Source organism: Pteronotus mesoamericanus, unplaced genomic scaffold (assembly GCF_021234165.1).
Source record: "Pteronotus mesoamericanus isolate MK-2021 breed Mesoamerican mustached bat unplaced genomic scaffold, CSHL_Meso_final scaffold_232, whole genome shotgun sequence".
NCBI lineage: Eukaryota > Metazoa > Chordata > Mammalia > Chiroptera > Mormoopidae > Pteronotus > Pteronotus mesoamericanus.
Genome location: NW_026555311.1, coordinates 24,130,025 through 24,157,441, shown reverse-complemented (window position 1 = coordinate 24,157,441; position 27,417 = coordinate 24,130,025). Strand labels below are relative to the sequence as shown.

The following is a 27,417-nucleotide window of genomic DNA, read 5'->3' as shown; positions in this document are numbered from 1 at the left end:
TTTTTTCTTCTTGTCCAAGTACAGCTGTCTCCATTTTCCAAACACCACTTTCCCCTGCCCCACCCAACCCACCTCCCATCATATTATTCTCCACATTGGCTTTATCCATGGGTCCTTTATACATGTTCCTTGACTTGACACTTCCCCTACTTTTCCTCATTTCCCTCCTCCTTCCTCCCCTTTGGTTATTGTCAGTTTGTATTTTCTTTCAGAGTTGCTGGCTATATTTTTCTTGTTTGCTTGTTTTGTTGATTAGGTTCCATTTATAGGTGAGATCATATGGTATTTGACTTTTACCACCAGGCTTATTTTGCTTAGCATAATGCTCTCCAGTCCCACCCATGCTGTCACAAATGGTAGTAACTCTTCCTTTCTTTCTGCTGCATAGCATTCCATTGTGTAAGTGTACCATAGTTTTTTGATCCACTCATTTACTGTTGGACAATTAGGTTGCTTCCAGCACTTGGCTACTGTAAATTGTACTTCTATGAACACTGGGGTGCATAGGTTCTCTTGAATTGGTGTTTTGTGATTCTTAGGGTATAATCCCAGCAGTGGAATCACTGGGTCAAAAGGTAGTTTTATTTTTAGCTTCTTGAGGAAATTCCAAACTGTTTTCCACAGTGGCTGCACCATCCACATTCCCACCAGCAGTGGACTATGGTTTCCCTACAACCTTGCCAGCACTTGTTGCTTGTTGATTTGTCTATGATGGCCATTCTGACCGGTGTGAGGTGGTATCTCATTGTGGTTTTAATTTACATTTCTCTGATGGCTACTGATGCTGAGCATCGTTTCATGTCTCTGGGCCCTCTGTATGTCCTCCTTGGAGAGGTGTCAGTTCAAGTTCTTTGCCCATTTTTAAATTGTATTCTTTGTCTCCCTGGAATGGAGTCGTGTGATTTCTTTATGTATTTTGGAGATCAAACCTTGTCCAAGGTATCATTGGCAAATATATTTTCACATACAGTTGATTCCCTTTTCATTTTGCTGATGTTTTCTTTAGCCATGCAGAAGCTTCTTATTTTGATGAAGTCCCATTTGTTTATTCTTTCCTTTATGTCCTTTGCTCTAAGTGACATATCGGTGAAAATATTGCTGAGTGGAGTATCTGAAAGTTTCCTGCCTATGTTCTCCCCTAGGACTTTTAACGTGTTGTGATGTATATTTAAACCTTTTAGCATCCTGAGTTTATTTTTGTGTGTGATGAAAGTTGGTGGTCAAATTTTTTTGCATAGAGCTGTCCAGGCCCCCCAGCACCATTTGTTGAAGAGGCTATTTTTACTCCATTTTAAGGTTCTGCCCCCTTTGTCAAATATTAATTGACCATAGAGACATGGGTTTGTTCTGGGCTCTCTATCCTGTTCCACTGATCTATGTGTCTGTTCTTATGCCAGTATCAGACTGTTTTGATTACAGCATCCTTGTAATATACCTTGATGTCAGGTATCATGATCCCTCCTACTTTGTTCTTCTTTCTCAAAATTGCTGAGGATATTTGGGGTTGTTTATGGTTCCATATAATTTTTTTTAAATGTTTGTTCTATATCTGTAAAATACATCATGGTTATTTTAATTGGGATTCTGTTAAATCTATAAATTGTTTTGGGTAATATGGACATTTTGAAGATGTTAATTCTTCCAGTCTGTGAACATGGTATATGTTTCCATTTATTTGTGTCTTCCATAATTTCTTTCTTCAGTGTTGTGTAGTTTTCTGAGTACAGGTCTTTACCTCCTTGGTTAAGTTTATTGCTAGGTACTTTATTTTTCTTGTTGCTATAGCAAATGGGATTTTTCCCCCTGATTTCTGATTCTGATATTTCATTGTGTACAAAAATGCCTTCCATTTCTCTATATTGACTTTTTATCCCACTGTTTTGCCAAATTCACTTATAATGAATTGAGTAGATTTTCGGTGGAGTCTACAGGGTTTTCTATGTACACTATCATGTCATCTGCGAACAATGACAGTTTTACTTTCTCTTTTCCCATTTGGATGCCTTTTCTTTCTTTTTCTGGTCTGATCACTGTAGCTAGGCCTTCCAATACTATGTTGAATAGAGGTGGTGAAAGCAGACATCCTTGCCTTTTTCCCAATGTTAGTGGGAAAGCTTTTAGTTTTTGCCCATTGAGTATGATGTTGGCTGTAGGTTTCTCATATATGTTTTCTATTATGTTGAGGTATGCCCCCTTTACTCCCACTTTGCTGAGTGTTTTTATCACAAATGGGTGTGGTAACTTATCAAATGCTTTTTCTGCACCTATTGATATGATCATGTGATTTTTGTCTCTCCTTTTGTTTATATGATGTACTACCTTTATTGAGTTTCAAATATTGAACCATCCTTGCATCTCTGGGATGATTCCCACTTGATCATGGTGGCTGATCTTTTTAATATATTGTTGAATGTAGTTTGCAAATATTTTGTTGAGAGTTTTAGCATCTGTGTTCATCAGCAATATTGGGCTGTAGCTGTCTTTCTTCAGTCTGTGTGTGTCTGGTTTTGGGATGAGGATGATGCTGTCCTCATAAAAAGAGTTTGGGAGTCTTCCCTCTTCTTGGATTTTTTGTTATATTCTGAGAAGGACATGGGTTAGCTCTTCCTGAAATGTTTTTAAAATTCTCGTGTGTAACCATCCAGTCCAGGGCTTTTGTGTGCCGGGAGTTTTTTGATTACTGCTTCAATTTCACCAGCTGTTATAGGTCTGTTCAGGCTTTCTGTTTCTTCTTCATTCAGTGTTGGGAAGTTATATTTTTCTAGAAATTTGTCCACTTCACCCAGGTTTTCAATTTTCTTGGCATATAATTCTTCATAGTAATTTCTTACCATCCTTTGTATTTCTGTGGTATTGGTTGTTACTTCTCTTTTATTTCTGATATTATTTATTTGGGTCCTTTCCCTTTTTTTCTTGATGAGTCTGCTGAAAGGCTTGTTGATTTTGTTTATCTTTCCAAAGAACCAGCTCCTTGATTTATTGATCCTTTGAATTATTCCTTTAGTCTGTCATTCAATTCTGCTCTGATCTTGATTATTTCCTTCCTTCTACTCACTCTGTGCTTCACTTGTTTCTCCAGTTCTGGAAGATGTAGGGTTAGGCTGGTTATTTGAAATGTTTCTATCTTTTTTAGGTAGGCCTGTATTACTATGAACTTCCCTCTCAGGACTGCCTTCGCTGTGTCCCATAGGTTTTGGACTGTTGTGAGTTTGTTTTCATTTGTTTCCAGAAACTTTTTGATTTCTTCTTCTATCTCATTATTAACCCTTTCATGTGTAACAGAATGCTATTCAGTCTCAATGAGTTTGAATGTTTTTCAGTTTGTTCCTTGAGGTTGGTTTCTAGTTTCAAGCCCTTGTGGTCTGAGAAAATGCTTGTTGTGATTTCAATTTTCTTGAATTTGTTGAGGCTTGTTTTGTATCCTATCATGTGGTCTATCTGAAACTGTTCCATGTGCGTTTGAAAAGAATGTTTAATTTGCACCTTTGGGATGAAAGGTTATACATATATCAGTTAAGTCCATTTGATTTAATGTGTCTTTCAGTTCCACAATATCCTTACTGATATTTTGTTTGGAAGATCTATCCATTGTTGACAGTGAGGTGTTAAAATCCCCTACTATCAGCGTGTTGTTGTCTATATCTTTCTTGACGTCCTCCAAGACTTTCCTTATATATTTGGGTGCTCCTATGTTGGGTGCATATAGGTTTACAATATTATGTCTTCTTGATGGATTCTTCCTTTGAGTATTATGAAGTGTCCTTCTGTGTCTCTCTTTTTTTTCCCCTTTGTTTTGAAATTTATTTTGTCTGATATAAGTATTGCTACCCCAGCTTTTTTCCCCTGTCCATTTGCTTGGAATATTTCTTCCCATCCCATTACTTTCAGTCTATGTAGCTCTTTTGCTTTGAGGTGGGTCTCTTGTAGGCAGCGTATGTGTGGGTTATGTTTTCTGATCCATTTAGCTACCCTATGTCTTTTGATAGGAGCATTTAATCCATTTACATTTAAAGTTATTGTTAATAGGTACTTATTTTTTTTTTACTTTGTACCTGTGTTCCTCTCCTTCTCACTCTTTTTCTTCATCTTCTTGAAGCAGCCCCTTTAGCATATCTATCAATGCTGGTTTGGTGGAGTTGTATTCCTTTAGCCTTCTTTTGTCTGGGAAACTCTTTATTTTGCTTTCCATCTTAACTGAGAGCCTTGCTGGGTAGAGAAGTCTTGGTTTCAGGCCTTTGTTTTTCATTACTTGGAATATTTCTTGCTTTTCTCTTCTGGCTTATAGTGTTTCTGTTGAAAAATCAGCTGTTAGCCTTATCAGGGCTCCTTTGTATGTTACTTCCTATTTCTCCCTTGCTGTTCTGGTTGAATGTTTATCTTTTTCTTCTGCTCCAAATCATTGATTTGAGTCCTGGTTTCCTTCACTTTACTGTTGGTTCCTTGTATATTTTTCTTTATTTCACTTTGTGTAGCCTTCACTTTTTCCTCCGTTTTTGACAATACTCCACCATTTCTGTGAGCACCCTGATTACCGGTGTTTTGAACTGTGCATCTGACAGGTTGGCTATCTCTTCATTACTTAGTTCTATCTTTGGAGCTTTGATCTGTTCTTTCATGTGGACCTATATTTCTTTGTCTCAGCATGCCTGTTACGTTGGGAGGGGCAGAGCCTTAGGTCTTTGCCAGGGTGGGGCAACCCAGGTCACTGCGTTGTGCAGTTGTATGTGCGGGACGGGTCTGAGAGGGAACAGTGCTGCTTGCTCGGCTCTCCACAGGCTTTCAGTCACTTCCCCTGCTACCCACAAGCAAGTTGAGCCCTTCTGGTGCTGATTCCTAGATGACTGGATTTATGTACATTCTAAGACCCTGTGGGTCTCTCCAATGGAATCTTCTGTGAGACAGGGAGTTTCTCCTGCTACCACAACCCCCACATATTTTTACCTCCAGAAGCTTTGAGGCTTTCTTTTCCCACACAAGAACCCCAGATTGCACAGTCTGTCTTGCTCTCCAGCTGTTCCTCCTGGTTTATCCGCACACAAATGTGGGACCACCTGGTCTGCCACCCACCATCTCACCTGCCTGGAGGCCGGTCCTCCAGCCACTGCCTTACCACGAGTCCTCTCTGCCCTGGCAGCCTGTCTCTACCCCTCCTACCAGTCTGGATGAATGTCTCTTCTTTAACTCCTTGGTTGTCAGACTTCCACACAGTTCAATTTTCTGGCAATTCTGGTTATTTTTTTGTTTTTAAATTTGTTGTTGTTCTTTTGGTTGTGTGAGGAGGCAAAGTGTATCTACCTATATCTCCTTCTTGGCTGGGAGTCTCTGAAAAAAAACTCTTACCCTGATATATTCTAATTACCCTCAGAAAATATTGTAGTCATGTCAACAGGTCAAACTTCCAAAATAAGTGATGATAACTCCATCAATATGTGTGCATGAGCAAGTACACAAGTCTGTAATTTCACAAAGTATAACTCTAGGGATATTTTGAGTTTTTGAACTGTACATGCCACATGTTTTGGGGGTTTTTTTGCATTCAAACTTGGTATTTTATACTACCAGATTATTAGTGTTATCATTAGAATGTTACCTAAAAGTTTCAAAGTTCTAAAAGTATTTTCAAAGTCAGCTTTCAAATATATTGACAAATGATTGATCCCGCAATATTGTCATATTTTTACAAGGTGCATCTATGTTATTCATTCTTGTGCTAAAAAGAAAACAAAGTAAACACTGCACAGCAAAGCACACAAAGAGACCCTGTCTGTATATCTGTGTATCTGGCCTCTGCTTTGTACAGGAAAAAAAAATCCCCTAAGCATGTAATTCTTTGTTCTAAAGTGTTTACCAACATTTCTCAAGATGAGTTCTGAGATGTGTTTATGGCCAAAACTACAAAATTTAATCCATGCTTAAATGTTTAATATGCTAATAGAAATGATGAATCTCCAAGGGACATAATAATTTTTCCAAATGGATTTGATCAGAAAACCCTTGGTTCATTAAATGAACATTAAATCTTCTTCTGTAGACACTCTATTCAGCCCAAGATCTTTCAAATACAACCTCTGGTTAAATGCATTGTCAGAAGCAAAGTATGAATTGTGTATATGACTAGCTCAAACTGAAGTACATCTATAAGACTACAGATACCTGATTTATCAGCAAAAAGCCATAAAATATTTTTATAGTTAAACATTCAAACACTTAGAGAAGCAAATGACGTACATGCCAGTTTAAAAATCTAAAACCAGGGGTCAAAGAGCTATGACTTGCGATTCAAAAAGTGTCCATCACTGATTTCTGTTCAGTCCATGGGATAACAACGGTTTTTACCATTTTAATCATTGAAAAAAAGAGAGAGAAATGTTTCTTGCCACATGAAATTATTATAAAGTTCAAATTTCAGTGTCTATGAAAAGTTAAATTGGAGCACAGCAATACTCATTTGTTTCTGTATTTTAGCTGCTTTCTTGTTGATATGGCAGAGTTGACAACCTGACAAAAAGACCTCATGACATGTAAAGCTTCAAACATTTCCTATGTGGTCTTTACTCCTGTTATAAGTTAATATTCCAGAATTTAAAAATCTAAACAAGAAGCCATACTGCTCCCTCATTCAGATGCTCAGAGATACAAGGTTCTAGCCTTATTCTATGATATTGCCAGGGCTCTGAACATTGCTGTAATTCCTTCAGTGGAATTGAGGCCCCTGAGGAGGCAAGTAGGCTGAACATGCCACCTGGAGGTACCAGGCCTGGAGTTTGCAGCTGAAGGAAGCCTGGCACCAAAAGGTGCAGAATCGTGGTGTATTAGAAATAGTTCCACACTCTAATCACACTTGCCCAAAACTACAATATATGTGGTTTGGACATGACACTTATAAATCACTTTTAGAGGCAAGAGAAATTGAAGTTCTTTTCCAAGTCAAGAAATATGATGCATAAATTATACTATACAATGAAGTCCATGAGAATGTCTCATTGATAACCAGTGAGCAACCAGGTTGACCTGATTCACCAGACTTGTTTTCAAATGATATCAAATCCACTCTAAAAGAAAAAAAATGTACTCTTGATAAATAGTATACAAAAGTGCTTATGTTCTGGCAGAAATGCCAAATTACAGTTACCAAAAATATGTAAAGCAATTAGCAGTACACCTTAGAGAAGGATCCAGGCTCTTGGTATTAACACTTAGAAGGCAACACTACTTAAGTATGAAAATTATGCTACACATAGTAAGGTGTTAGTAATGGTTCATTAGACCCAACTATGGGTCATCTTTTAGTAGTCAACAGAAATTCAAAGACTAGTAATAAAATTAACAAAAATAACTGTCCAAATTTGTTTTCTTAGAAATTATGGACCAACATACTGAAAATACCAGGTTGGGGTGTGGGTTTAGTATGAGTGGGCTTAAACCATCAAGGAGTAATAGTCAACAACCCAACAGCACCAGCCCAAAGAGGGAAAGCACATGATTTCATCTTAATGAAGAGAAATGTAATCTGAACAACAGCCTTATTTAACACAAGTCAAGTTTGCTCACCACCTTTGTGTTCCTTGCAAACTGACTGAGGTGTCTGGTGCTCTCCCAGATCAGAACCCCCAAATGCAGAAGGTCAGTGATAAGGCACAGCCCCTGTACACAGGTTCTTTCCTCAGACAGCAGCGGCCCCTTCCATGCTCAAGTGCATTCACTGACATCCAGGTGAAGGCTTCCCTGACCACCTGATTTAAATCGCAAAGCAACCCCTCTCCCTCTCTTCTGCTTTCCCCTCTCCTTTCCCTCTTTCTCTCTCTCTTCCTTTCTCTACTCTCCTTCTTAAAATTTCTCCATAGCCCATTTTTCCTTCTGCCACACTATATATTTTATTTCTGTAGGAATTTATCAGCTATCTCTCCTCATAAGAAAGTTTGCTCCAGAAGAGCAGGGATTTTTATTTTTATCCATTTGTCCAATGCTGTGTGCAAGCTCCCCAATATAGTACATGATCAATAGAAACTTGTTGACTAAGTCAGGAAATGAACATGTGCAGCTACCAGAAAACCACAAATCTGACTAAACCGTTCATTTCTTTACTTTGTTTTGGGAGAAAAATTCTGTACAAATATGCTCCATTACAGCTTGTCTAAATCAATAAAAAATCTGAATTGGGTAGTCCAAAAAAACACTAAAAAACATTATTCATATTTAAAAACTTAATTGTGTTTTATTTGTTCTATTGACTATTTCTATATCCCAAATGAAGTGAGGTAGAAGTGTGGGTAGAGAATGGAGTAGGTTATATCAGAATCTAATGTTCTCACGTGAGTACTGCACAGCATAATTACATGAATCTGTCAGGTTACCTGAGCTATGGAGGCATGAGGATTACCCAGCAAGTTTTTGAATGAACGCTTGGAGACCCATCTGAGTTGATGACAGAAGGAGGTGGTATAGGTGAAGTCCTTGATGTCCACACTCTTCTTTTTCTGAACCTCTGAGAGTTTATCTAATTCAACTTTCGTTTCTCTGAAGAAGGCAGAGTTGACATAAAACTCAGCCAATTTTTCTATGAGTGGCTTATGTCCCTTGGAAGGCTTTTCAGTCTCCTTGGCTTTGGAATAAAAGTGAACAGAGGGAAATATTGATAAAATAGCTGATTTAGCCATTTTTGGAACCCCTATCTTAGAGTCTTTCCTAACACTTAATTCTAACTTGAATATACAAATTATTTAGATCTGTCATTGTTTTATCCATTAGAAAAATATAGTTTAATTGGCTTGACTACTTCCATATGCTAAGGATGCAGCAGACACACTCATTATCTCTTAGCTATAATATTTGTACCCAGAGTCTTTTAAAATAAAACTCTTACCATAAAGAGTTGTATTTCTTAATATAAAACCTAGTCCTCATTTTCTACTATCTGCAAATGCATAAATGACTATGTTTCTTATATCAAAACACTGTATAAACATGAGCATATTTTTAATGAAAACTCCCCTTAGAACAGACACTATTTGATTCATTTATAAACTGAATAAAAAAATAGAGCACTCATGAGCAACAAAATCTGTGTTGACTGATGCTAAATACTGAATGTTTTGAGTACCCCCCAAATTCATTACTGAAATCCAATCCCCAATTGCGATGGCATTTGAAGGTGGTGAATTTGAGAAGTGATCAGGTCATGATGGTGGAACCCACATGAATGAGATTAGTGCCCTTATAAAAGTAACCCCAGAGAGTTCCCACCCTGTGTCCACCATGGGAGGCAGCAAGGAGAAGATGCTGGTCCATCTATGAACCCCAAAGGGCCCAAAGGACAACATATCTCCTGGTACCTGTTGATAGACTGCTCAGGCTCAAGAACTGTGAGAAATAAATTATTGTTTTTTTAAGCCACCTAGCCTATGGTATTCTTGTTACAACAGCTCAAATGGACTAGGACTACTGGTACCAGAGGACAGCATTAGTTATACAAATTCACAAAGCCACATTTTAATGAGCTGCCACACTGCTACACTCCAGGCAATTCAATTAGGCAATAATCTGTGACTCACGACAGCTGCACATACCTTCACCATCTTCTTCCTCTCTGTTTAACAACACAGCAGAGGAGTCTCCATTAATGACATCGAGGAAGAAGTCTGCAGGGTTATTATAGGGCTCACAGTGGTGACCTTCAAAAGAAGGCAAATCAGGTACATAAAAAAAATAATATATATGTTGAAAAAGAAAAAAAAAGCTGCAACTTGGACTAATGCTCCTAAAAGCAAGGCAACATGGCAAAGCAGCTAAGGCACAGCAGGACCATGTTTATGAGAAGCCCAGAGTATGTTCCGTACCCTGGGTTCAGCCAGCAACTTCCACAATGCCAATACCCACTCTAGCAATGGTGATTCTATACTACTAAATTCAGGTTGAAATTACCATCTTTTATGCTGCTATAAATCCAACAGAATACAAATCACCAGGCAGAATTCTCAAGAGCACATGATCTGCATGGCACAACTGAATGCTTTACCTTCACTTCGTGTTCCTGATTATCTGAATTAAATGTGACCAGTAGTCTGACTTTTAGATTCATCTCCCCTGTACTCCCCATACCCAAATATCCTTGATTATTTTTAAGTGGCAGAGATATTACAAAAAAAATTTTACAAGATAGCTAGGGAATATTTAAAATCACAGTTAAGAGTCATGGAACATCATTTAATAATATCTAATATCTCTAAAATGAAGCAGACTACAGGAACCATGAAAGAAATTATACCATTCCACCTCAAATAAACCAGGTTGCCAAGAAATGTTGATGCACCAAAGTCAGACTCAGGGATAGCCATTATATTGCCTGTTAAGTCATTTACATCCCTCAAGACCTAAATATGCAATCCAATATTACTATAACATCAAGCAACATCTCCATGAACCCTCATCAAGGCAGGCCAACATTCCATGCAGGGGAGAAAAATGACATAGCTTGATCTGTTATGTGGTCAAAAAGACAAATGTTTGGCGGGGAAGAGATGGTATTAGGCCTTTCCAAAAACGTTCAACTGACAGATATCTGGCTATGAGGTCAAAATATTTATTGAACTATTAGGAAAAGAGCACCAGAATTGAGAAGAAGAACTGATATAGGCCCAATAGAAATAGTCCTCACACACACAGAGTATGTGTGCATACTCAAACAGGACAAGAAAGAGTCCTAAATAACAAGCCAGTGGTGCAAAATGAAGACAACTTCTAGCACCGAAATGACCAAGAGTGTTCTGGAGGGATAGAACCCGTAACATGTCTGTGCGAAGCTCAATCAGCACTCCCGCCCACCTCCTCTGCTGTCTTTCAGGATCCTGTTAATGAAAGATCTCACTGTACAAAAAGGCAACCTTACCAGCTGATGCAAAGTACTCCAAAGCTTCCTGAGCAGGCCCATGGAACATTAGTCTCCCTGAGGCCAACAAGGTGAGACTATCAAACAACTTGAAGATGGAATAACGAGGCTGATGAATGGAAAAGATGATGGTCCGTCCTTGTTTAGACATCCTAAGGTAAAGGTGAAAAATAATGAGTAATGAAACATCTAATACTTGCAGTTCTTAGCAAAAACAACTTATTCCTGCCTTTAGCTCACTTGTTCATGGTTCAACTTGATTTTCTCTAACAGCATATCTTACATTATCTCTCTGAGAGTTAAGCATTGTCTTGCAATGTAAGACAAAGGTTTCTTAAAATGTGTCCCATGAATGGTCCTGAACCCACTAAAACACTAATTAAACTCGGCAGATTCTTGGACCATCTTCTCACACCTATTGGGTCTAGGAAATCCATATTTTTCCTATCTTTTTTGTAATGCCCACCAGAGCACATGTTTATTGTTTTTGGACAGGGAGAGAGACAGAGAAAGAGTGAGAAACAGCAATGTGAGAGAGAAACATTGACTGGTTGTCTCTCATTCCTGCTCTGACCAAGGATTGAACCTGCAATTTAGGTATGTGCCCTGACCTGGAATCAAACCCACAACCTTCTGGAGTGTGACAATGCTCCAACTGAGCCACCCGACTGGGGCTGGGGAATCCATATTTTTAACAGGCACCCAGGTAACTTGAAAGTACACTCAAGTACGAGAGCTTAGTATAGACTAAATACTGAAACAATGGTTGTATGCCCCATTCTCATTGATCACTGAAGTCTCCTTGTTCTGTAGCAACTGACGTTCATTCTTCTGTCCTAAGGGTAAAATTAACATTACTAAATACTTACTATGTCTTTGTTAAATACTTTACAGATAATTGCATCTAAATTTTCAAAATATTGTTATGAGACAGTATGGCAATACTGACAGTAACCACAGTACTAAACCTTCATCTTACAGACAAGGCTTAGAAGGGTAAGCAGCTGGCCCAAGCTGTCACAGAAGGGGCAGGCCAGGGATAGCAGGGGCCACGGCCAAAACATTGCTAAACCACCTTTACTCAGGATTTGTTATTTATAGGTCAAAGAAACAAAGTCCAAAAGCACTATTTAAAAACTGTTATAATTTAAAGCATTTTATTAATAGAACCCCTTCAACTGAAGCATTTTTTAAGCATTTAATATATGCTAGCAGTGTGTACAAGTTTGCTCTGCCTCAAAGATCAGGCCAGTAAATCAATCATTTCAATACAATGTGGAATTGAAGCAGCTGAGGATCCCTTATAAGCAAAATGGGAGGTTATAACCCAGTCTGAAGATGAGGTGAGATAGTGCAGCATGGGGGCCAACAGGCTAAGCCATGAAAAAAGAGAAAGGGCAGTCAAGGTGAAGGAACATGAAGAACAAAGCACATGGTGACAAGGTCTATTAAAGAAACTGCAAGTAGTTCAGTGTCATTGCAGAGTTGCGTTGAGGGGTGAAGAGAAGAGAAGCTAACAAATGAGGTTGTGTAGCACGGCGGCGCTGGGGTGCTTGTGGGGGGATGCGTTGCCTTGGGGAGCGCCGCTCTTCTCCCTCCGGGCAACAACTGCGACGGGGGGCGGCTGGAGGGTGTCACGGGGAGCGCAGTGCTCCGGGATCTGAGGGTTAGCTTCCGGGGCCAGCTGAGATGGGAGCAGGGACTCTGAATCCCACAGAGCCCCTCCCGAGGGTGTCACAGTTGCGGGGAATAAACACAAGAAGTGCAAACACTTCTCTGTTTGCCAGGACAGGGGACATGGCACATCCCTCCAGTGGGGAAGGCCCAGAGTCCCTTTGTTCAAAGGCTTTTAAATTGAAAAGGTTATCAGTGGGGCCAGGTAACAGGAATGCACAGGTTATCTCATTACATCAGTATGTTAATGTTCACAGAGAGTGGGTGATGTTTTGAAGAAAACCAATGGCAGGAACACACCGATTTACATGGGTCTGAGAGAAGACTAGCAAACAAGAGAGATGACTAAACATGAGAGCATAGTAAACATAAGAGTACCTGAGGGTATAGGGTTAGGGTCTGTGAATAACATGAATTTCCTTCCCAGCATGAGCTGGCTATTGCTTTTGAGGGAAGAACAAAGAACATTTTAAAGAATTTACTTTTAGGCCTGATTTCCCTGGGAACCGCCAGATCTGGTTTAGGACTGACTCTGGTATTGTTTTGAGCCTGAGTGAAGCGGGCAGGTGGGGGGAGCCGCCAATAGACAAGGAGACTTCTTTCAGATAGAATGAGGACTCCGGCCATGTTAAAGCCAAGCTGAGGGGTGCGGGCCTTTTTGCCCTTTCTCCATGTCCCCCAATTTCTTGTCTGCTGCCAATACCCGATTGATATCTGTCTTAGGTTGCTATCTCTGCAGGAGATAACTTACCCATCATGGATTGCTCATCATCACATGGCAAAGCAGAGAGGCAGGAGCTACGCCTCTGCCAGGGGTGACAGGTATGTCTCTTCAGGAGTCTGTTTCTCCAAGGCTGCCCTATTTCCAGCCTTGGGGCCCTCCCGCCTGTCGGCAGGGTTCCAGTGTCTGAAAGCAGACAGGGTGTTTCCCAACAAGGTTGCCTCAAAAAATAAGCCTGTGGAAGTATCTGTCTTGGGGTGCACCTGTGCCTTTTTCTCTGGCAGGTAATTTTTTTTAAACTCTGAGGGCTCCCATGAGACATGCAACCAAGGGGAGAGAGGGTAGCAAATCCCCTGAACCTGTCCCCAAGGCCCTTTTTCTCTGGCTTTCCAGTAAGCCAACAGAAGCCCCACCTTGGCTCATTTCTTTCCTATAACATTTCTAGAGAGCCAAACGGGCTCTGCCTAGGCTCTCTCCTGTTTTGTTTCTTTATCTTAAGCCCTTCCTTATTTCACTGTCCCCAGCTTTCATAAATGTATTCTCTCCAAAAAAAATTTTTTTAAATAAGCCCATGACGAATCCCTTTATTCAGAAGCTGGAACGCCAGTCAGTAGGCAACAGGAGCCGGCAGAGGACTGGAAGCCAGGAAGTGGACTGTTGTGAGAGCCGTGCTGCTCCAAGTCTGGGCTGAGCACCAGGGGCATCAGCACCAGTATCCCCCGTTAGAAATGGAGAATCTTGGCCTCCACCTCAGAGCTGCAGAAGAAGAATCTGCATTTTAGTGAGAAACCAGGTGATTACAATGCATGGTAGAGCTTGGGAAAGATTGGGTTAGAGCTCTCCAGTATGAAGAATGATGCTTGTGTCCCATGAAATGTACTCTCGATGATGGGTGAGGACATGAGATGCAAGGAAGACTGAGAAGCCAATTAGGTTTAGAAAAGTGGATGTCTACAAAGGAATCTAAGACAGAAAGGAGAAAGAGACACTTCTGGAGCAGATGCTGAAATCTACCTGGAGTTTATGGATTGGATGGCAGCAATGGTATAAATGTGACTTCCTGGCTGAAAAGGGTACAGGCGGTAATGTAGTAGGAGTGTCCTTGTTTTTTGGAGTTATACTCGAGAGTATTTAGTGGTGACATAATGATGTTAAAAAAAGGTGTAGGTGTGGAGGAGGAAAAGTACAGGGAGAGAGCAAAAGCAGTTGAATGCTAAGAGTTGGGGAATCTATATAAGAACACATAAAATTTCTTTGCACAATTTTTGTATCTTTTCTCTAAGATGGAAACATAAAACAATTAATATAAAAAATTAACTATGGAAATTTCTCCTATTAATATGATCCTTCCACAGTCTTCTTTCTTGATAAAAGGAAATGCCATTCCTTTCACTCCCTTTTTCCATTGTTGGGGCCCTAAATCTTTGAAATCATTCTCAATAATTATATCCCATGCCCACTACATAAGCTAATCCTATTGGTTCTATCTTCAAAATAAATCCAGAATCCACCCTCGTCTTACCACTCACCGCTACCATCCTAGTCAGAGCCATAATCATATCTTAACTGAGCTACTACTGGTTTCTCTAGCCTCCTGACTGGTTTCTTTACATTAACCCTTGCCCAGTGTACAGCCTTTTCTCCACACAACTGCAACAACTCTCTTCTAAAACTCTCTAAAAGTTTCCCATGTCACCTAAGGACAGTAGAAGCCAGAGTGCTTACACTGGCCAACAAGAGCCCATAAAATCTGCTGCCCACTCAATTGCACTTCATGTCTTATTCTTTGTTTTTAATATTTTATTTATTTATTTTTAGAGAAAGGGTAAGGGAGGGAGGAAGAGAGGGAGAGAAACATTGACTGGTTACTTCTCACAAGCCCCAGATGAAGACCTGGCCTGCAACCTAGGCATGTGTACTGACCAGGAATCAAAACTACAACCTCTCAGTTTGCAGGAAGACACCCAACCCATGAGCCACACCAGTCAGGGTGCAAGTTCTATTCTGCCAAGGACTGAATTGTGCCACCCGTCCCCCCAAAATTCATATGTTGAATTCATAAGCCTCATTACCTCAGAATGTGAATGTATTTGCAGATAGAATTTTTAAAGAAGTAATTAAGGCTAAAGAAGTTCATATGGGTGAGCCTTAATCCAGTAAGAACTAATGTTTTTACAAGATGACGTAATCAAGACAGCATACCAAGGGAACATGAAGTGAAGGCAGAAGGAGAAGACAGCTAAAAGCCAAGGAGAAAGGCTTAGGAAAAACAACGCTGACAACACCTTAATCTTGGACTTTCTGGTCTCCAGGATGGTGAAAAATGTAATTTCTGTTGCCCACTCTGTGGTACTCTGTTATGGCAGCCACAGCAAACAAATTCACTAACCAACTCCCCACTCACCTTAGGCCTCTGGGTTCTAGGCCCTCTGGCCTCTTAGGTTCCAAACACATCAGGCATGGTCTGCTTCAGGGACACTAGCTATTCCGTCCAACTGGAAATCTCTTCCCCCAGGTACCTAGGTCCCGCTCATACCTCCAACAGCACATCACTGAGGCCTTCCCTGACCACCCTACTATGGAATATGGCACCTCCACCCCCACCACATCAGCCTTCCCTATGCTCTCATCCTGCTTAATTTCTCTTAAAACACTTGTACTTGTTAATTGACTGTTCCCCTCCAAAATGAGAAGAAAGAAATGTGTGTGTGTTGTGCTTTCTGCTGAATTCCCTGAACCAAGAGAAAATCTGGCACACAGCAGGCCACCAGATACGCATGAATGCAAGAGTAACGTCCCCCTAGCGTTTACCTCTTCAGGAGTGAGAGGACAGCATTTGCTGTGCTTGCGTCTAAGCCGGTCGTGGGCTCATCCAGGAACAAGATGGATGGATCGGTAATAAGCTCCATTCCGATACTAGTCCTTTTTCTTTCTCCTCCTGACACACCACGGGTAAACTGAGTTCCAACCTAACACACAAATGGTATCATTATTAACAATAACAAACAGCCACTACCATTTGTTGAGCTCTGACATGAGCCAACCCTGTAAGAGGCATTTTATCTCATGTCCTCATTTATTCTGAGCAACAAATGAATGAGTATCTGGGAGAAGAGGTGGGTGTCTCTTAAGTTAAACTGAGGCTCAGTTTAGAGCTGGTATGTGGCTAAGCCTGATGTGAAACCCATGCTTTAAACAGTTCTATATGCTCTTTATCAGGTCAAATAGTTAGTTTTAAGTTAGAAGTTAGAACATAAAGACATGGCTCTGACATAGTAAAATCACAGTCCTAAAAAGGAGATAAAGACAGGAGAAGAATAGGTGAAAGCATCTATAATGTGTTAGTCTTCTACACCCTTCTCTCTCTTTCTCCCACCAAAAAAAGTCCTCCAGTAAACTTGAGAACTGGGCCTTGGCAGCTAAGAAAGCTCACTTTCAACCATCTGCATTAGCAAGTCTTAGATCACCAGAAGACTTCCCAAATTAACCTGTCTATACTCCAACTCACTGCAGAATTCCTGACTCATTCGTTCAGGCAAATTCAGAAGGCAGAATATTCTACAGAGCAACTGTCTCAGTCAACCAATCAGTGGGACAATGTGTGATGGGGTAGCAAGACAGTTTTGGGGGATGCAGGAGGTAGGAAACAATTTTTATATTAAAAATTGTTCAAAGAAATAATAATCAAATGCTACTCATGCCCTTAATTAGATCCTATTAAAAATTAAGCTGTGAAACACATTTAAAGATAATTGGAGAAATATGAATGAATATGGGCTCTACATAGTTGATATTAACATGTTACTATTGTTAGTTGATAATGGTATTGCAATAATGTAGGCAAATATCCTTTCTTAAAAGATACAGAGTAAGAATTCAGGGTAAAAGATGATATTTATAACTTTCTTTAAAATACTTCAGAAATAAAAAGCTAAACCCTTTCCTGAAGAAGATGTCAACAACTGGAAAATGTAGTTACTAGTAATCTCACCAATATATTAATTAGCTACAATCATGCCATTATTGTAGTAATCAGACTACTCTCATTTCTGTTGTGTTTAAATTTCATAACAGGTAAAAAATTTTAATGTATTGTCTCAGTCAATTAGACACATAAATTCTAAGGAAGTCAACAACTGACTTCAGTTTATTTTCCCTGGAAATCTATGTGAGGAACATGGGCAATAACTGCCAAAAGTTAAGAAATAAAAAGTAAATTGCTGGAAAGACAAAATAACATAAACAAAGTATCAACAAAGGGAACCCAATCATTCATAAACTGAAAATAAGTGGTAAATGGTAGCAGCTCAGACTTCTTTTTTCAAACAAAATACAGTAAAGTATGCTTTCCCTAAAAGACTGTCAGAAAGCAGCAGCCAGCAGAATACCCCCATTTTCATTACCTCTAGGTGAGGGATATTGCAAGGGGGTTAAACTAGAGCCAGGACAATCTGAAAAGCTCACCTTCACCCAAAGCTTCAAATGCCTGCCCAGCAAATCTTTCATGTCTGTACATCAGCTCTAAGTCATTCACTCACTCATCGCATTTCTTCTTCTTTATCCTGCATGACCCACATGGGCAGTTGCTTCTGTCTCTCACCCACCACCATCATCTATAAACCCTAAGGGAGCCCAGCACAGGACAGCCTGTAAGTAACACAGGCAGAAGGAAGGGAGAGAGGAAGACAGGGACGGAGGGGCTGGAGAGAAAATGCTGGCGATAAGAAAGGCTAAAGGCAAACAACTTGGATGCCACCCAAATTAAAATACACACTAATTTTGCTGAAAATATTTTCCAAGCCAAATTACAGCAAAATGAAACATACAGAGCAAGAACCCCGGGATTTTCATCATTTATGAATTCCAGAAATATACCTCCAAAAAACACACAAAGGCCCCTGGAGGAAGAGAGGAAGAAAAGCTAAAAGGGAAAAAAGAAAACAGAAAGCAAGAAAGTTAGCGGACAGATATGAATAAGACCATCAGTGTCGGGGAGGAGCACGAGCTGCCGTCATAGGGAAGGGGCGCCTGGTCTTGGCAAAGACACTTCTGCGTGGTAGCCCGCACTGTCGCACTTCACTTCCAGGATCCGGTCGTTTTTTGCTCTTCTTTTCCTTGTTAATGTTCACCTTTCTATTACGCAGGTACTCACTGTTTTCATCATTACAGAAGGCAGCCACCTTTGACCACACACATTACGGAAAACGTCTGAATAAGAGTAACACTGCCCTCGCGGGGGGGGGGCGGGGGGGGGGGGGCGGGGGGCGGGGCCCTCGGCAGGCGATGGTACCACCAGTTCTTTCCACATTACCTTGGAATCTGCCACTTTGGCCAGACCTAACTCTTGAATGACCACGTTTATCCGTTCATTCTTTTCACGATTCGTCATAGTTGATGGAAGGCGAAGAGCTGCTGAGAACTGTAAATTTTCTCTCACTGTCAGAGTTCCCATCACAACATCATCCTTAAGGCAAAATCGATTTTAACAAGACATGTCAGGTCTTTTCTACTACTATCACTCTTTAGAACATATAACTTAATCCACAAAAATAACATACTCAAGGGAATGTTCTAGCTAATGATGAACTTGTAATTATACAAATTATACAAATAACTCCATATTTGGATAGCTACAAAGCCTGGTGGAATAATTCTCATTCCCTATTTATACATCTGAATAGAATACAGGTAAGTAAGATTATTATTAGCAGACATTTTCAGAATGCTTTATACAAGGATTTGACAAAACCTCTTACTAAGCTAGAGAGGTGAATGTAGGGGAAAAAACAAAACAGTAGCATCTTCTGGGAATATGATAAGTAGAATCTGTATCACTGCCCTTAGAAAGGCCATATTCTATAACTAAAACAGTTATCATTGTCCTTAAAAGGATCATGTCCTAGATTCTCCCTACCTTTTCACTTAACATTACCCTACATCTTTTGGGACATTATAAAAAGCTGGTGTAAGGGAAGTTCTTTCTATGTCCAAGTTGTGGAATCAATGGGAAGCACACTGAACTATCAGCCAAGGAACTTGCACGTGAAAACCGGGAAATCTAAAATGCAATTCCACGAACACTTACCTGTACCACATAACCTGAGTTACATTTGAAATTAGCAGGTCGAGGCGCTCCGTTTATCAAAACATCTCCAGATAATCCCTGGGGATCTTTCCTTGCAGCTAAGATATCTAACAACCTTAAAAAAAAAAAAAAATGCTGTGTTTTTTTTTCTTCAACTGATGCTATATCTCTAAGCTACTCTGAATCCAGTATCTGCTCAAGTTAAAAATTAACTGATCAAGAATTCTATGGTTCAACTATAATTACATATTTTAATTCTCAACTTCCTTTTTTTAACTCTGTGCTACAACAAAGCCCAAAAACATGCCAACAAAGCGCTGTTGGCAGGTCCAGCACAGACCTCTCAAAGAGCCCTCTAAGCTCTCTGGCCTTGGGGGTCCCCCGGGCAATGTGCTCCTTTAGCTGAGACTCAAGCCTTCCCTTATTCCTACCGCTCCCTCTCCCCACCTTCATGTCATCCCCTTCCTTTCCCACCCCATTCGCTGAAGTCATTGCTGACAACTGCATGCCAATCACCTATCACGTCCTGTTAGTAAAGCTGGCCTAACAAGACTTCCTCCTCCTGAGGACAGAGCCACAGCTGGCAGAACTGCAAGTGATCTATACCGCCTAGAGCCAGACCAGACGTGCGGCAGACATTCAGCTAACACCTGCCCTCACAAAAGTGATCTTTAAAAGCACGTGAAAACTGCAAAGGGAAAGCTTATGGCTCCTCTCTGTTATACTCACGAGGATTTGCCTCCACCTGTGGGTCCCAGAATGGCGTTGAGGCCGGGTCTCATGATCCCACTGTCAATGCAGAAACAGCCGATTTACTGGGTCAGTTGAAAACTGGTTCTAAAAATTTAGGGTCTGCATTTGGGACACTCAATGAAAGTCGATGGAATTAGACAGAAAACCAGCACAAACCAACCTCTAAAGGAAAGAGAAACCAACTTGGCAATGAATAAATGTCTAGTATACAGAGGATGTCATCAGTCTTCAGCCCCCATATGAAAAATGGCTCCGGTCTTTCTAAATTCCTTTCTGCTATTTTTCTAAGCCACTTAACACTTTTTGGAAAAGGACACACAAACATTCAAGGTTCCTTGAGGTAAAAGATCTGTTACATTGATTTCTCTTTTCACAATGAAAGGTGTATCACAGGTCGTGAGTAGTGCTTGTTGAAAATCATTTCAAGTCACTTCATTTGCTACCTACTCAGGTCCTACATAATTACATACTCAATGCAATTCTAGAATCATCAGTATTAATACTTTCACCACTCAAACCCAGTCAGACGAAGAAACATTATGTCTGAAGTGAAATTCAGTGGCTAGAAAAAAGCACCTCAGCTCCTAAGAAGAAAACCTCCTGGTTCTCAAACCCTGACAAAATTCTTAATCCAGCTGTATAAGTAAAACATATGCCCTCCAAATACATCACTTTCTTTCTTGTAAAGGTTCAGACAAGTAGACTGGAAAGTTCTCAGTTTAGAAGTGGGAGACGCCACGTTCTATTAGGGATGACATTTCAGGATGTACAGACATGACGTAGACATTGCACATTCCAAACAAATTATATAGATGTTTGAATATTCAGACAGAGAGCAAGAAGGTATAAAAAACAAGTCAGAGTTGACTGTGCTGAGACTGAGGAAGGATGCAAAAAACACAGTGTGAGTTTTACCCTGAAGATAACCAGGAGAAGGGCAAGGAGAGCGCACTGGGGTAAGGAGAATGAACAGCAGGTCCGCCGCAGACACAGGCATGATGATGGAACGCAGGGCTGATGAGGCCCTTCCAAGACCCTGGGGTCTAAGCCCGCTCGCTGTGCAGTAGGCAGGTAAATCAAAATGTATTCCCCAGAGAGCATGGTATCTATTCCGACGGAAGGTGCAAAGCAGAAGGCCATTTCATTCCCAGATAATGACTTTCACGGAGGCAAGTATGCGCGATGATTATACAGCAGTCGCGAGTGATAAACTTCACAGTGCAGCTGTACACGGTGCTTCCATCCAGGAGGACTCAGCGTTCACTGCCTATTGTGCTGGAACTGTCACAAGTGTAAAATGCCGTGTGGTCGCTAGGGTGAAATGCACCCTCTACTTTGCTCACTAACTGAGGCGCCTCTGACTGAAACACTGGACAAATACAGTGAGTCAGGAGAATCAGGCACGAGATGTAAAAGAGAAAAACATCTTATTCTTTCAGTGGCCTTTTCCCCAGATGCAATAAGACACGCCAATGTTTGGGTGAACCTTCAAGGTACGTTTATCTATAGTTCTTAATGTACCTTTCTGCAGTAATAGCTACCTAGTGACTGTTTCTATAATGACCAGAGATAAGCTTGTTGCGCACTAAGACTTCATTGCCAGAAACCTTTCCAGGTTTTTAAAATATCTACTCAGAACAAGACTCACCATCCCTAAATGCTGAACCCGAAACTGCATGTGAGCGTTCTAAGACAAAGAGTTTTACAGGTCCCTGAGCTGGGCTTCCTTTCGCACTAGACTATAGCATGACAGAAAACAACAACGGATAGTCATAACCGCAAGAGTTCCCGTGTGCAGCAGTGGCTAATTCTCCCTGCAATCACTCAACACAATTATTCAGTGTCTACTATGTGTCTACATGGGTCAGAGCTGAGAATTAAAGGTGTAGCCCTCGTGGATTTTACATTCAAGTCCAGGGATCAGCAAACCACAGGTGGTCAAGTTTTCTGTTCTTGAAAACAAAGTGTTTAGAACCAAGCCACACACACCCATTTATGTATGGCTGCTTTCAGTGATAGAGGTAAGTAGTTACAACACAGTTGTGTGGGTAATAACAAGGAAAATATTCACGATCAGACCCTTTCCAGAAAAAGTTGGCCCAGCCCACCCACCCTCCTTCAAAACCCGTCACCCTTTCTTATTGATTAATAGCATTTACACACACACGCGTCTCCCTCACTCTATTGTCAAACCTTGCCAACCAGAGCTGTGTCGTCTTCTTTCATCCCCTGTCCCCCACAGCATGCAGCACGGTGGGCTACAGTGAAAACTAAGCACATGAAATGAAACTTAGCTACAGGTTTCTTCTCTTGCCTACTACGTTTTATTGAATAATGGTAAATCTCATTTAAGAGGTGAGAAGTCAATGTCATTCCCATAGCTTGGAGCATTGTCTTTCCCTACCCTGTCCTACACACACCCCGGCTTTACTTTCTCTCCCCCATGTCCCTGGTCCTCCAGTTTAGGGTGAGGGTCTTCCATGTCTTCTAACCCCTCTATCTCAGTAGAACAACACAGGGAAGGTTCCAAGTTGTCTGAATCCTCCTTTAGACTAGAAGATTGCTGAGAATCGAGGACATACCCGTCACTAGAATCTTGCCCAATGTCAGGCCCCCAGTAGACATTCACATTTGGTGAATAAATGAGTCTCTACATTTTAATAAATGACCATACATTTGGAAAATCAAATGTTTTCAATAAAGACAAGTGTCAAGAAGTACCAAAAAATTTATGGAAAATGGGCATAGCCTGAGTGGAAAGACAACTTAGTCACACTCTTATATAAATCATGTTCAGATAATACATGAGTTATTTCTATTAGACTTTCCCTTCCTCCTTTGTGCAAAGGTGATGGATGTGCTGGGTGGAGGAGCAGCAATGGCCAGTGCCCAAGGTCACAGGCTCAAAGGGAAGTGGGAGGAAGAGAGGGCACAGCTGGGGGGTGGGCAGGTTGCTCTTACTAAGGAACAAGAAAATTGGGCAAATCAGTAATAATGTTAGAATAATGAGAGTCAGGTTTTTCACTTCTTGACATGTTCTGCAAACATGGAAATGTGGAAATAACTCTGAGGTATGAGATTAAAGGTCACGGGTTTTAATCTATATACACAGACAGATATAAAAAGGTTTAGATGTGTGTATACGTGTATATATACATATGTTCCCTAGGTCTGTCCACTGAGAAGCCTAGGAGCTATGACATCCCAACAGCAATGAACATTCCAAACACCCAGATCTTGCTTTGTAAACACAACACTGCACAAAAAGGAACGTCAGCTCATTCCAGGTCTGAGGCGGGGTGAGCACACCCTGAGTCTGGAACATCTTGCTATGCCACAAAATAATCAAAGAATGAAAGAATATGCAAAGAATGAGTTAAAAAAATAAAACTCAGAGCCTACCTTGAAATGTCTCCCACTGACCAAATCAGAAACAATAGGAGTATCAAGATAAATAATGATGATAATGCATTACTATTGAGTGGTTCTGAATATAATATGAATCCATGAGTCTATAATAAAATAAATAAATGAATGAAGAGAGGATAAAGATTTTTTCCCTTCTAGTAGAATGCAAACTAATCTATACAGAACAGTAAGATGAAAACAGAAAATCACCGTTGGCTAACTATCACAGTGATAGTTATTACTGATTTAGGCAGGAGACATCAATGGAGGCTAATGTTGGTGGGCTCAGGTTTTAGGAAGAATAGCATTTTGAAATAATGTCAGGGTAACTTCTCTCATAATATTTATTCATGAATATGTGAAGAGCACGGTGACCAATGGCCCTACAGGACCCACCACTGTACCTATATTGTGCGGCTTTGCATCCTGTGGGCTGCTCCTAGACAATGACTGAGTGGTTATGTAGGAGAGGCCCCTTATTTCTGAAAAATATACACTGGATGAATTAGGAACAATAGAGTATCATATTCATTGCTTGCTCCCCAAAAAATACTAATGAAAATGAATTACCTAAAAAAAAATGGCTAGGAAACACAGAGAAATGTAAGTAGGTGGGGAATCTGGATAAAAGGGCCATGTTCCCAAAAAGGGTAAATTTGAAATTATTTCAAAATAAGCAATTAATTTTAAAAATCTCCCAATAGTATAGTGAATTTCCCGGAAGAGTATATGATAAACACAACTGCAATGGATCATTTTGTTCATATATCTTCAGCGTTGGTGAGGAAACGCTAATATGATAGGTTTGGGCATAAACTAAGCATAACAGAATAATTTTTCTTAAGATAGTAAAATCTCACCTTTTTCGATTCTCATTGTCAGATTTTATCTTCTTCTCCCCAAACAGAGAACATCAGATTCTAGCTACTTAGTTCTAAAAATAAAATTAAAAAATGTCCAAAAGAAAAACAAAGTCAAACTGCTCATCAGCTTTTTTAGAATACAACAACTACGGTGAATGGTGGCAGTGCTATCAAAAGCAAGTCAAAAGTAAGATACATGAGAACCAGCTTCCTCCCATCTCAGTACCTCTGCTTAGTTGAAGCCAGCAAATAGGGGAAAAATTAGAAATGCTACATCAAATAAAAGGGCGGCGTTTTTCATGGGTGCCTAAACCAGAAATATGAGTAAACAAGACAGCACTGGTATCTTGAGACTTATCGGGGCAATCACTTCCTAAGTAATATATATGTCTAACTACTATGTTGTAAACCTGAACCTAATAGAACACTGTAAGTCAACAGTAATTAAAAAATAAAACATTATATTAATACATTTGACTGAGTTTTTATGGATACAGGAATGCACATAAGGATAACTCACCTATTGCTGCAATGCATATACCACTGAACCCTAAAAACATTAAGAAGCCCTGAGCATATGACAATTTTAGTTTATTGAGTTACAAATCACTAGGTTTAAAACATAAGCAAGATCAAAGTACACTCTCCCAGTATGCATTTCAAATCCATCCACCTGCTCATATTTGAATTATTACTTCCACTTAGCACAAGATCTGATGTAACCAACATTTTCCTGACTGTTACATTCCACAAAAAATCTTGTCAGCTTTCAAAACATCAGTAAATTCAATCCAGGCACTTAGCAAGGCATAAAATTTTTATGTCTACCACCTCTGTCCTTATTTTCCCTGTCAGGGTTTCTTAACCAATACAAGAGAGCAAGAAGGAAGCAGGTATGACAGAAGGTGTTGTTATAGAAAGCAAATTCTGTCTAATTCTACACAGCCCCTGACCTCGCCACCACCCAAACAATCACACATCCAGTCTTTTGTCCCCCACCCACATGCAAAATTTTTCTCCACTACTTGTCATTTCCGAGCCTTATGGGAGCAGTTGGCAGCTACTAACAAAAAAGACCACAGCCTCACAGGACGCATCAAGCAAACATGAGAAACATCCGATTCTACATAGGTTAGAGGCAATACCTGGGGAAAGCTTTTATAACCACCCCTCCATTCTCAGAGAGCTAGAAAAAGTGCTTATTTTATCTAGGAATAGTTATTTCTCCTCACAAACAAACAAATTAATTTAAAAAATACATAGGCCATGGTGTCTGAGCAAACCTAGATGCACTTCCCCCTCCACAGTGAGGAAGAATCAGGCTCAATTTTCTAGATATCAGGAAAGCATGAACAATCCTCATGGCTGTCATCTGTGAAAGAATAGAGAGATGTGGTTCCCAAATAGGTTCTGTTCTCATTTCCCTCCTCATTCTACTGCCCACTCCACCACCACGTGATGAATTTGTTGCTCGAGGAAGAAAATGATAATCACAGTTTTGCATTGATTTGGAGCCTAAATTTTATCATGTTGGATTTTCATGGCATAAATTTAAGCCTAAGCTAGAGTTTTCTTTATATTATTAGTTTCTGTCTGCCTGCATAATGGGTGATAGCATTAAATAAATTGTTGTAGATGATAAATGACTACATAAACTGGCTACTCCTTTAAAACAAGTTTATTTGAAAACCAAAGTACTCTCACAGTACATTGTCATTTCAACCTCCAGAATCTCACTTCAAGAACATAAAGTGTAGAACTACCTAAAGTGTCTGGCTCATGACGCCCAGGACAGATCTTTTATTTCACAAACTAGAAAACTGAAGCTCAGAGATTACAGCTGCGTCCCCACAATCAGGAAGTTGTAAGTCACACAGCCAGGCCTCTTTCCACTAGACCACAGGGCTTACATGGGAAAAGCTAAATGACATGTTAGTTATTTGGATTCTCAAACAAAAGTTGATGCACATGATACAACCACTTCAAAAACAGTTTAGCCATTCTTTTAAAAATTAAGCTTATACTTAACATGTGATCCCACTGTTTCACTCCCAGTTAAGCCTAAAGAAATGAAAGTCTGTGTCTATGTATCTATACAGACATGTACACAAATGTTCATAGCACCTTCACTTGTAAAACAGGCAAAACCTATTAAAGTTCACTGTAAATCAATAAAGCTATTTAAACAAAAGTTCATACACATACTTGACATCCGTCAGTATTTCTTTCTCAACTGTTTTCCGACCAAGTAGAAAGCCACTCTTCACTTTTACTCGATAGCAGATGTTATGAAAACTTAACACAGCTCCTTCAGTGACGGCCTTCAGGTCATTGGGTATCGTCCCAGGGAGGCCACTGATGTGTCTTTGTGACATTGGGAGAAAAACATGGTCATTCCCCGAAGACATCTGGAGAGCGTCTGCCCTTCTGTAGAGGGAAAAGCAACAGTAAGTCGATAGTCCAGAAAATGAGATTGTACACACTAGCTAGCAGGACATTTAAAACAAGACTGTTCTCTTACAAACCTCCAATTATAAAATAAGCAAGTTCTGGGGATGTAATGTGGAACATGGTTACTATAGTTAGCAATATTGTATTATGTATTTTAAAGTGGCTAAGAGTGGATATTTTAAAGTTCTCAGCATGAGAAAAGAAAAACCTATAACTGTGTGGTGATGGATATTAACTAGACTTATTGTGGTAATCATTTCACAATATATACAGTTAGTGAATCTTTATGTTGTACACCTCAAACTAATGTTATATGACAATCATGCTCCAATTTAAAAATAATATAAAGAATAGTGATCCAAATTTTTAAAAAAGAATGTAGGATACCTCATTACTCATTTTTAGTCATTATACATATAAGTAAAATTATTTTGAGTGCATTGAGTTCAATAAGACATATTATTAACATTTTAAAAAGTCCACTGTAAACTGCACTGCAATAAATAGATCAATTTCCAATGAACAGCCTGTATCACTGTGATAAGAACAATCTCAGAATCCACGATAGGGAGGCAGA

The 27,417-nt window shown here is 40.0% G+C and overlaps 1 protein-coding gene across 1 annotated transcript in view; it reads right to left on the bottom strand.

Moving 5' to 3' along the window:
• LOC129085365 (broad substrate specificity ATP-binding cassette transporter ABCG2) overlaps nt 1–26,818 on the bottom strand; it is a 50,068-nt gene extending 23,250 nt beyond the window's left edge. Inside the window, exons 1-8 of the mRNA XM_054591757.1 lie at nt 26,595–26,818; nt 20,095–20,154; nt 19,366–19,480; nt 18,592–18,744; nt 16,092–16,249; nt 10,886–11,037; nt 9,567–9,671; nt 8,355–8,602 (exon numbers count right to left, since the gene is read on the bottom strand). Coding sequence (XP_054447732.1) covers nt 8,355–8,602; nt 9,567–9,671; nt 10,886–11,037; nt 16,092–16,249; nt 18,592–18,744; nt 19,366–19,480; nt 20,095–20,154; nt 26,595–26,797 — 1,194 coding nt within the window. The 5' untranslated portion in view covers nt 26,798–26,818. The remainder of the gene's footprint in view (nt 1–8,354; nt 8,603–9,566; nt 9,672–10,885; nt 11,038–16,091; nt 16,250–18,591; nt 18,745–19,365; nt 19,481–20,094; nt 20,155–26,594) is intronic.
• Between the last annotated feature and the right edge of the window lie 599 nt (nt 26,819–27,417).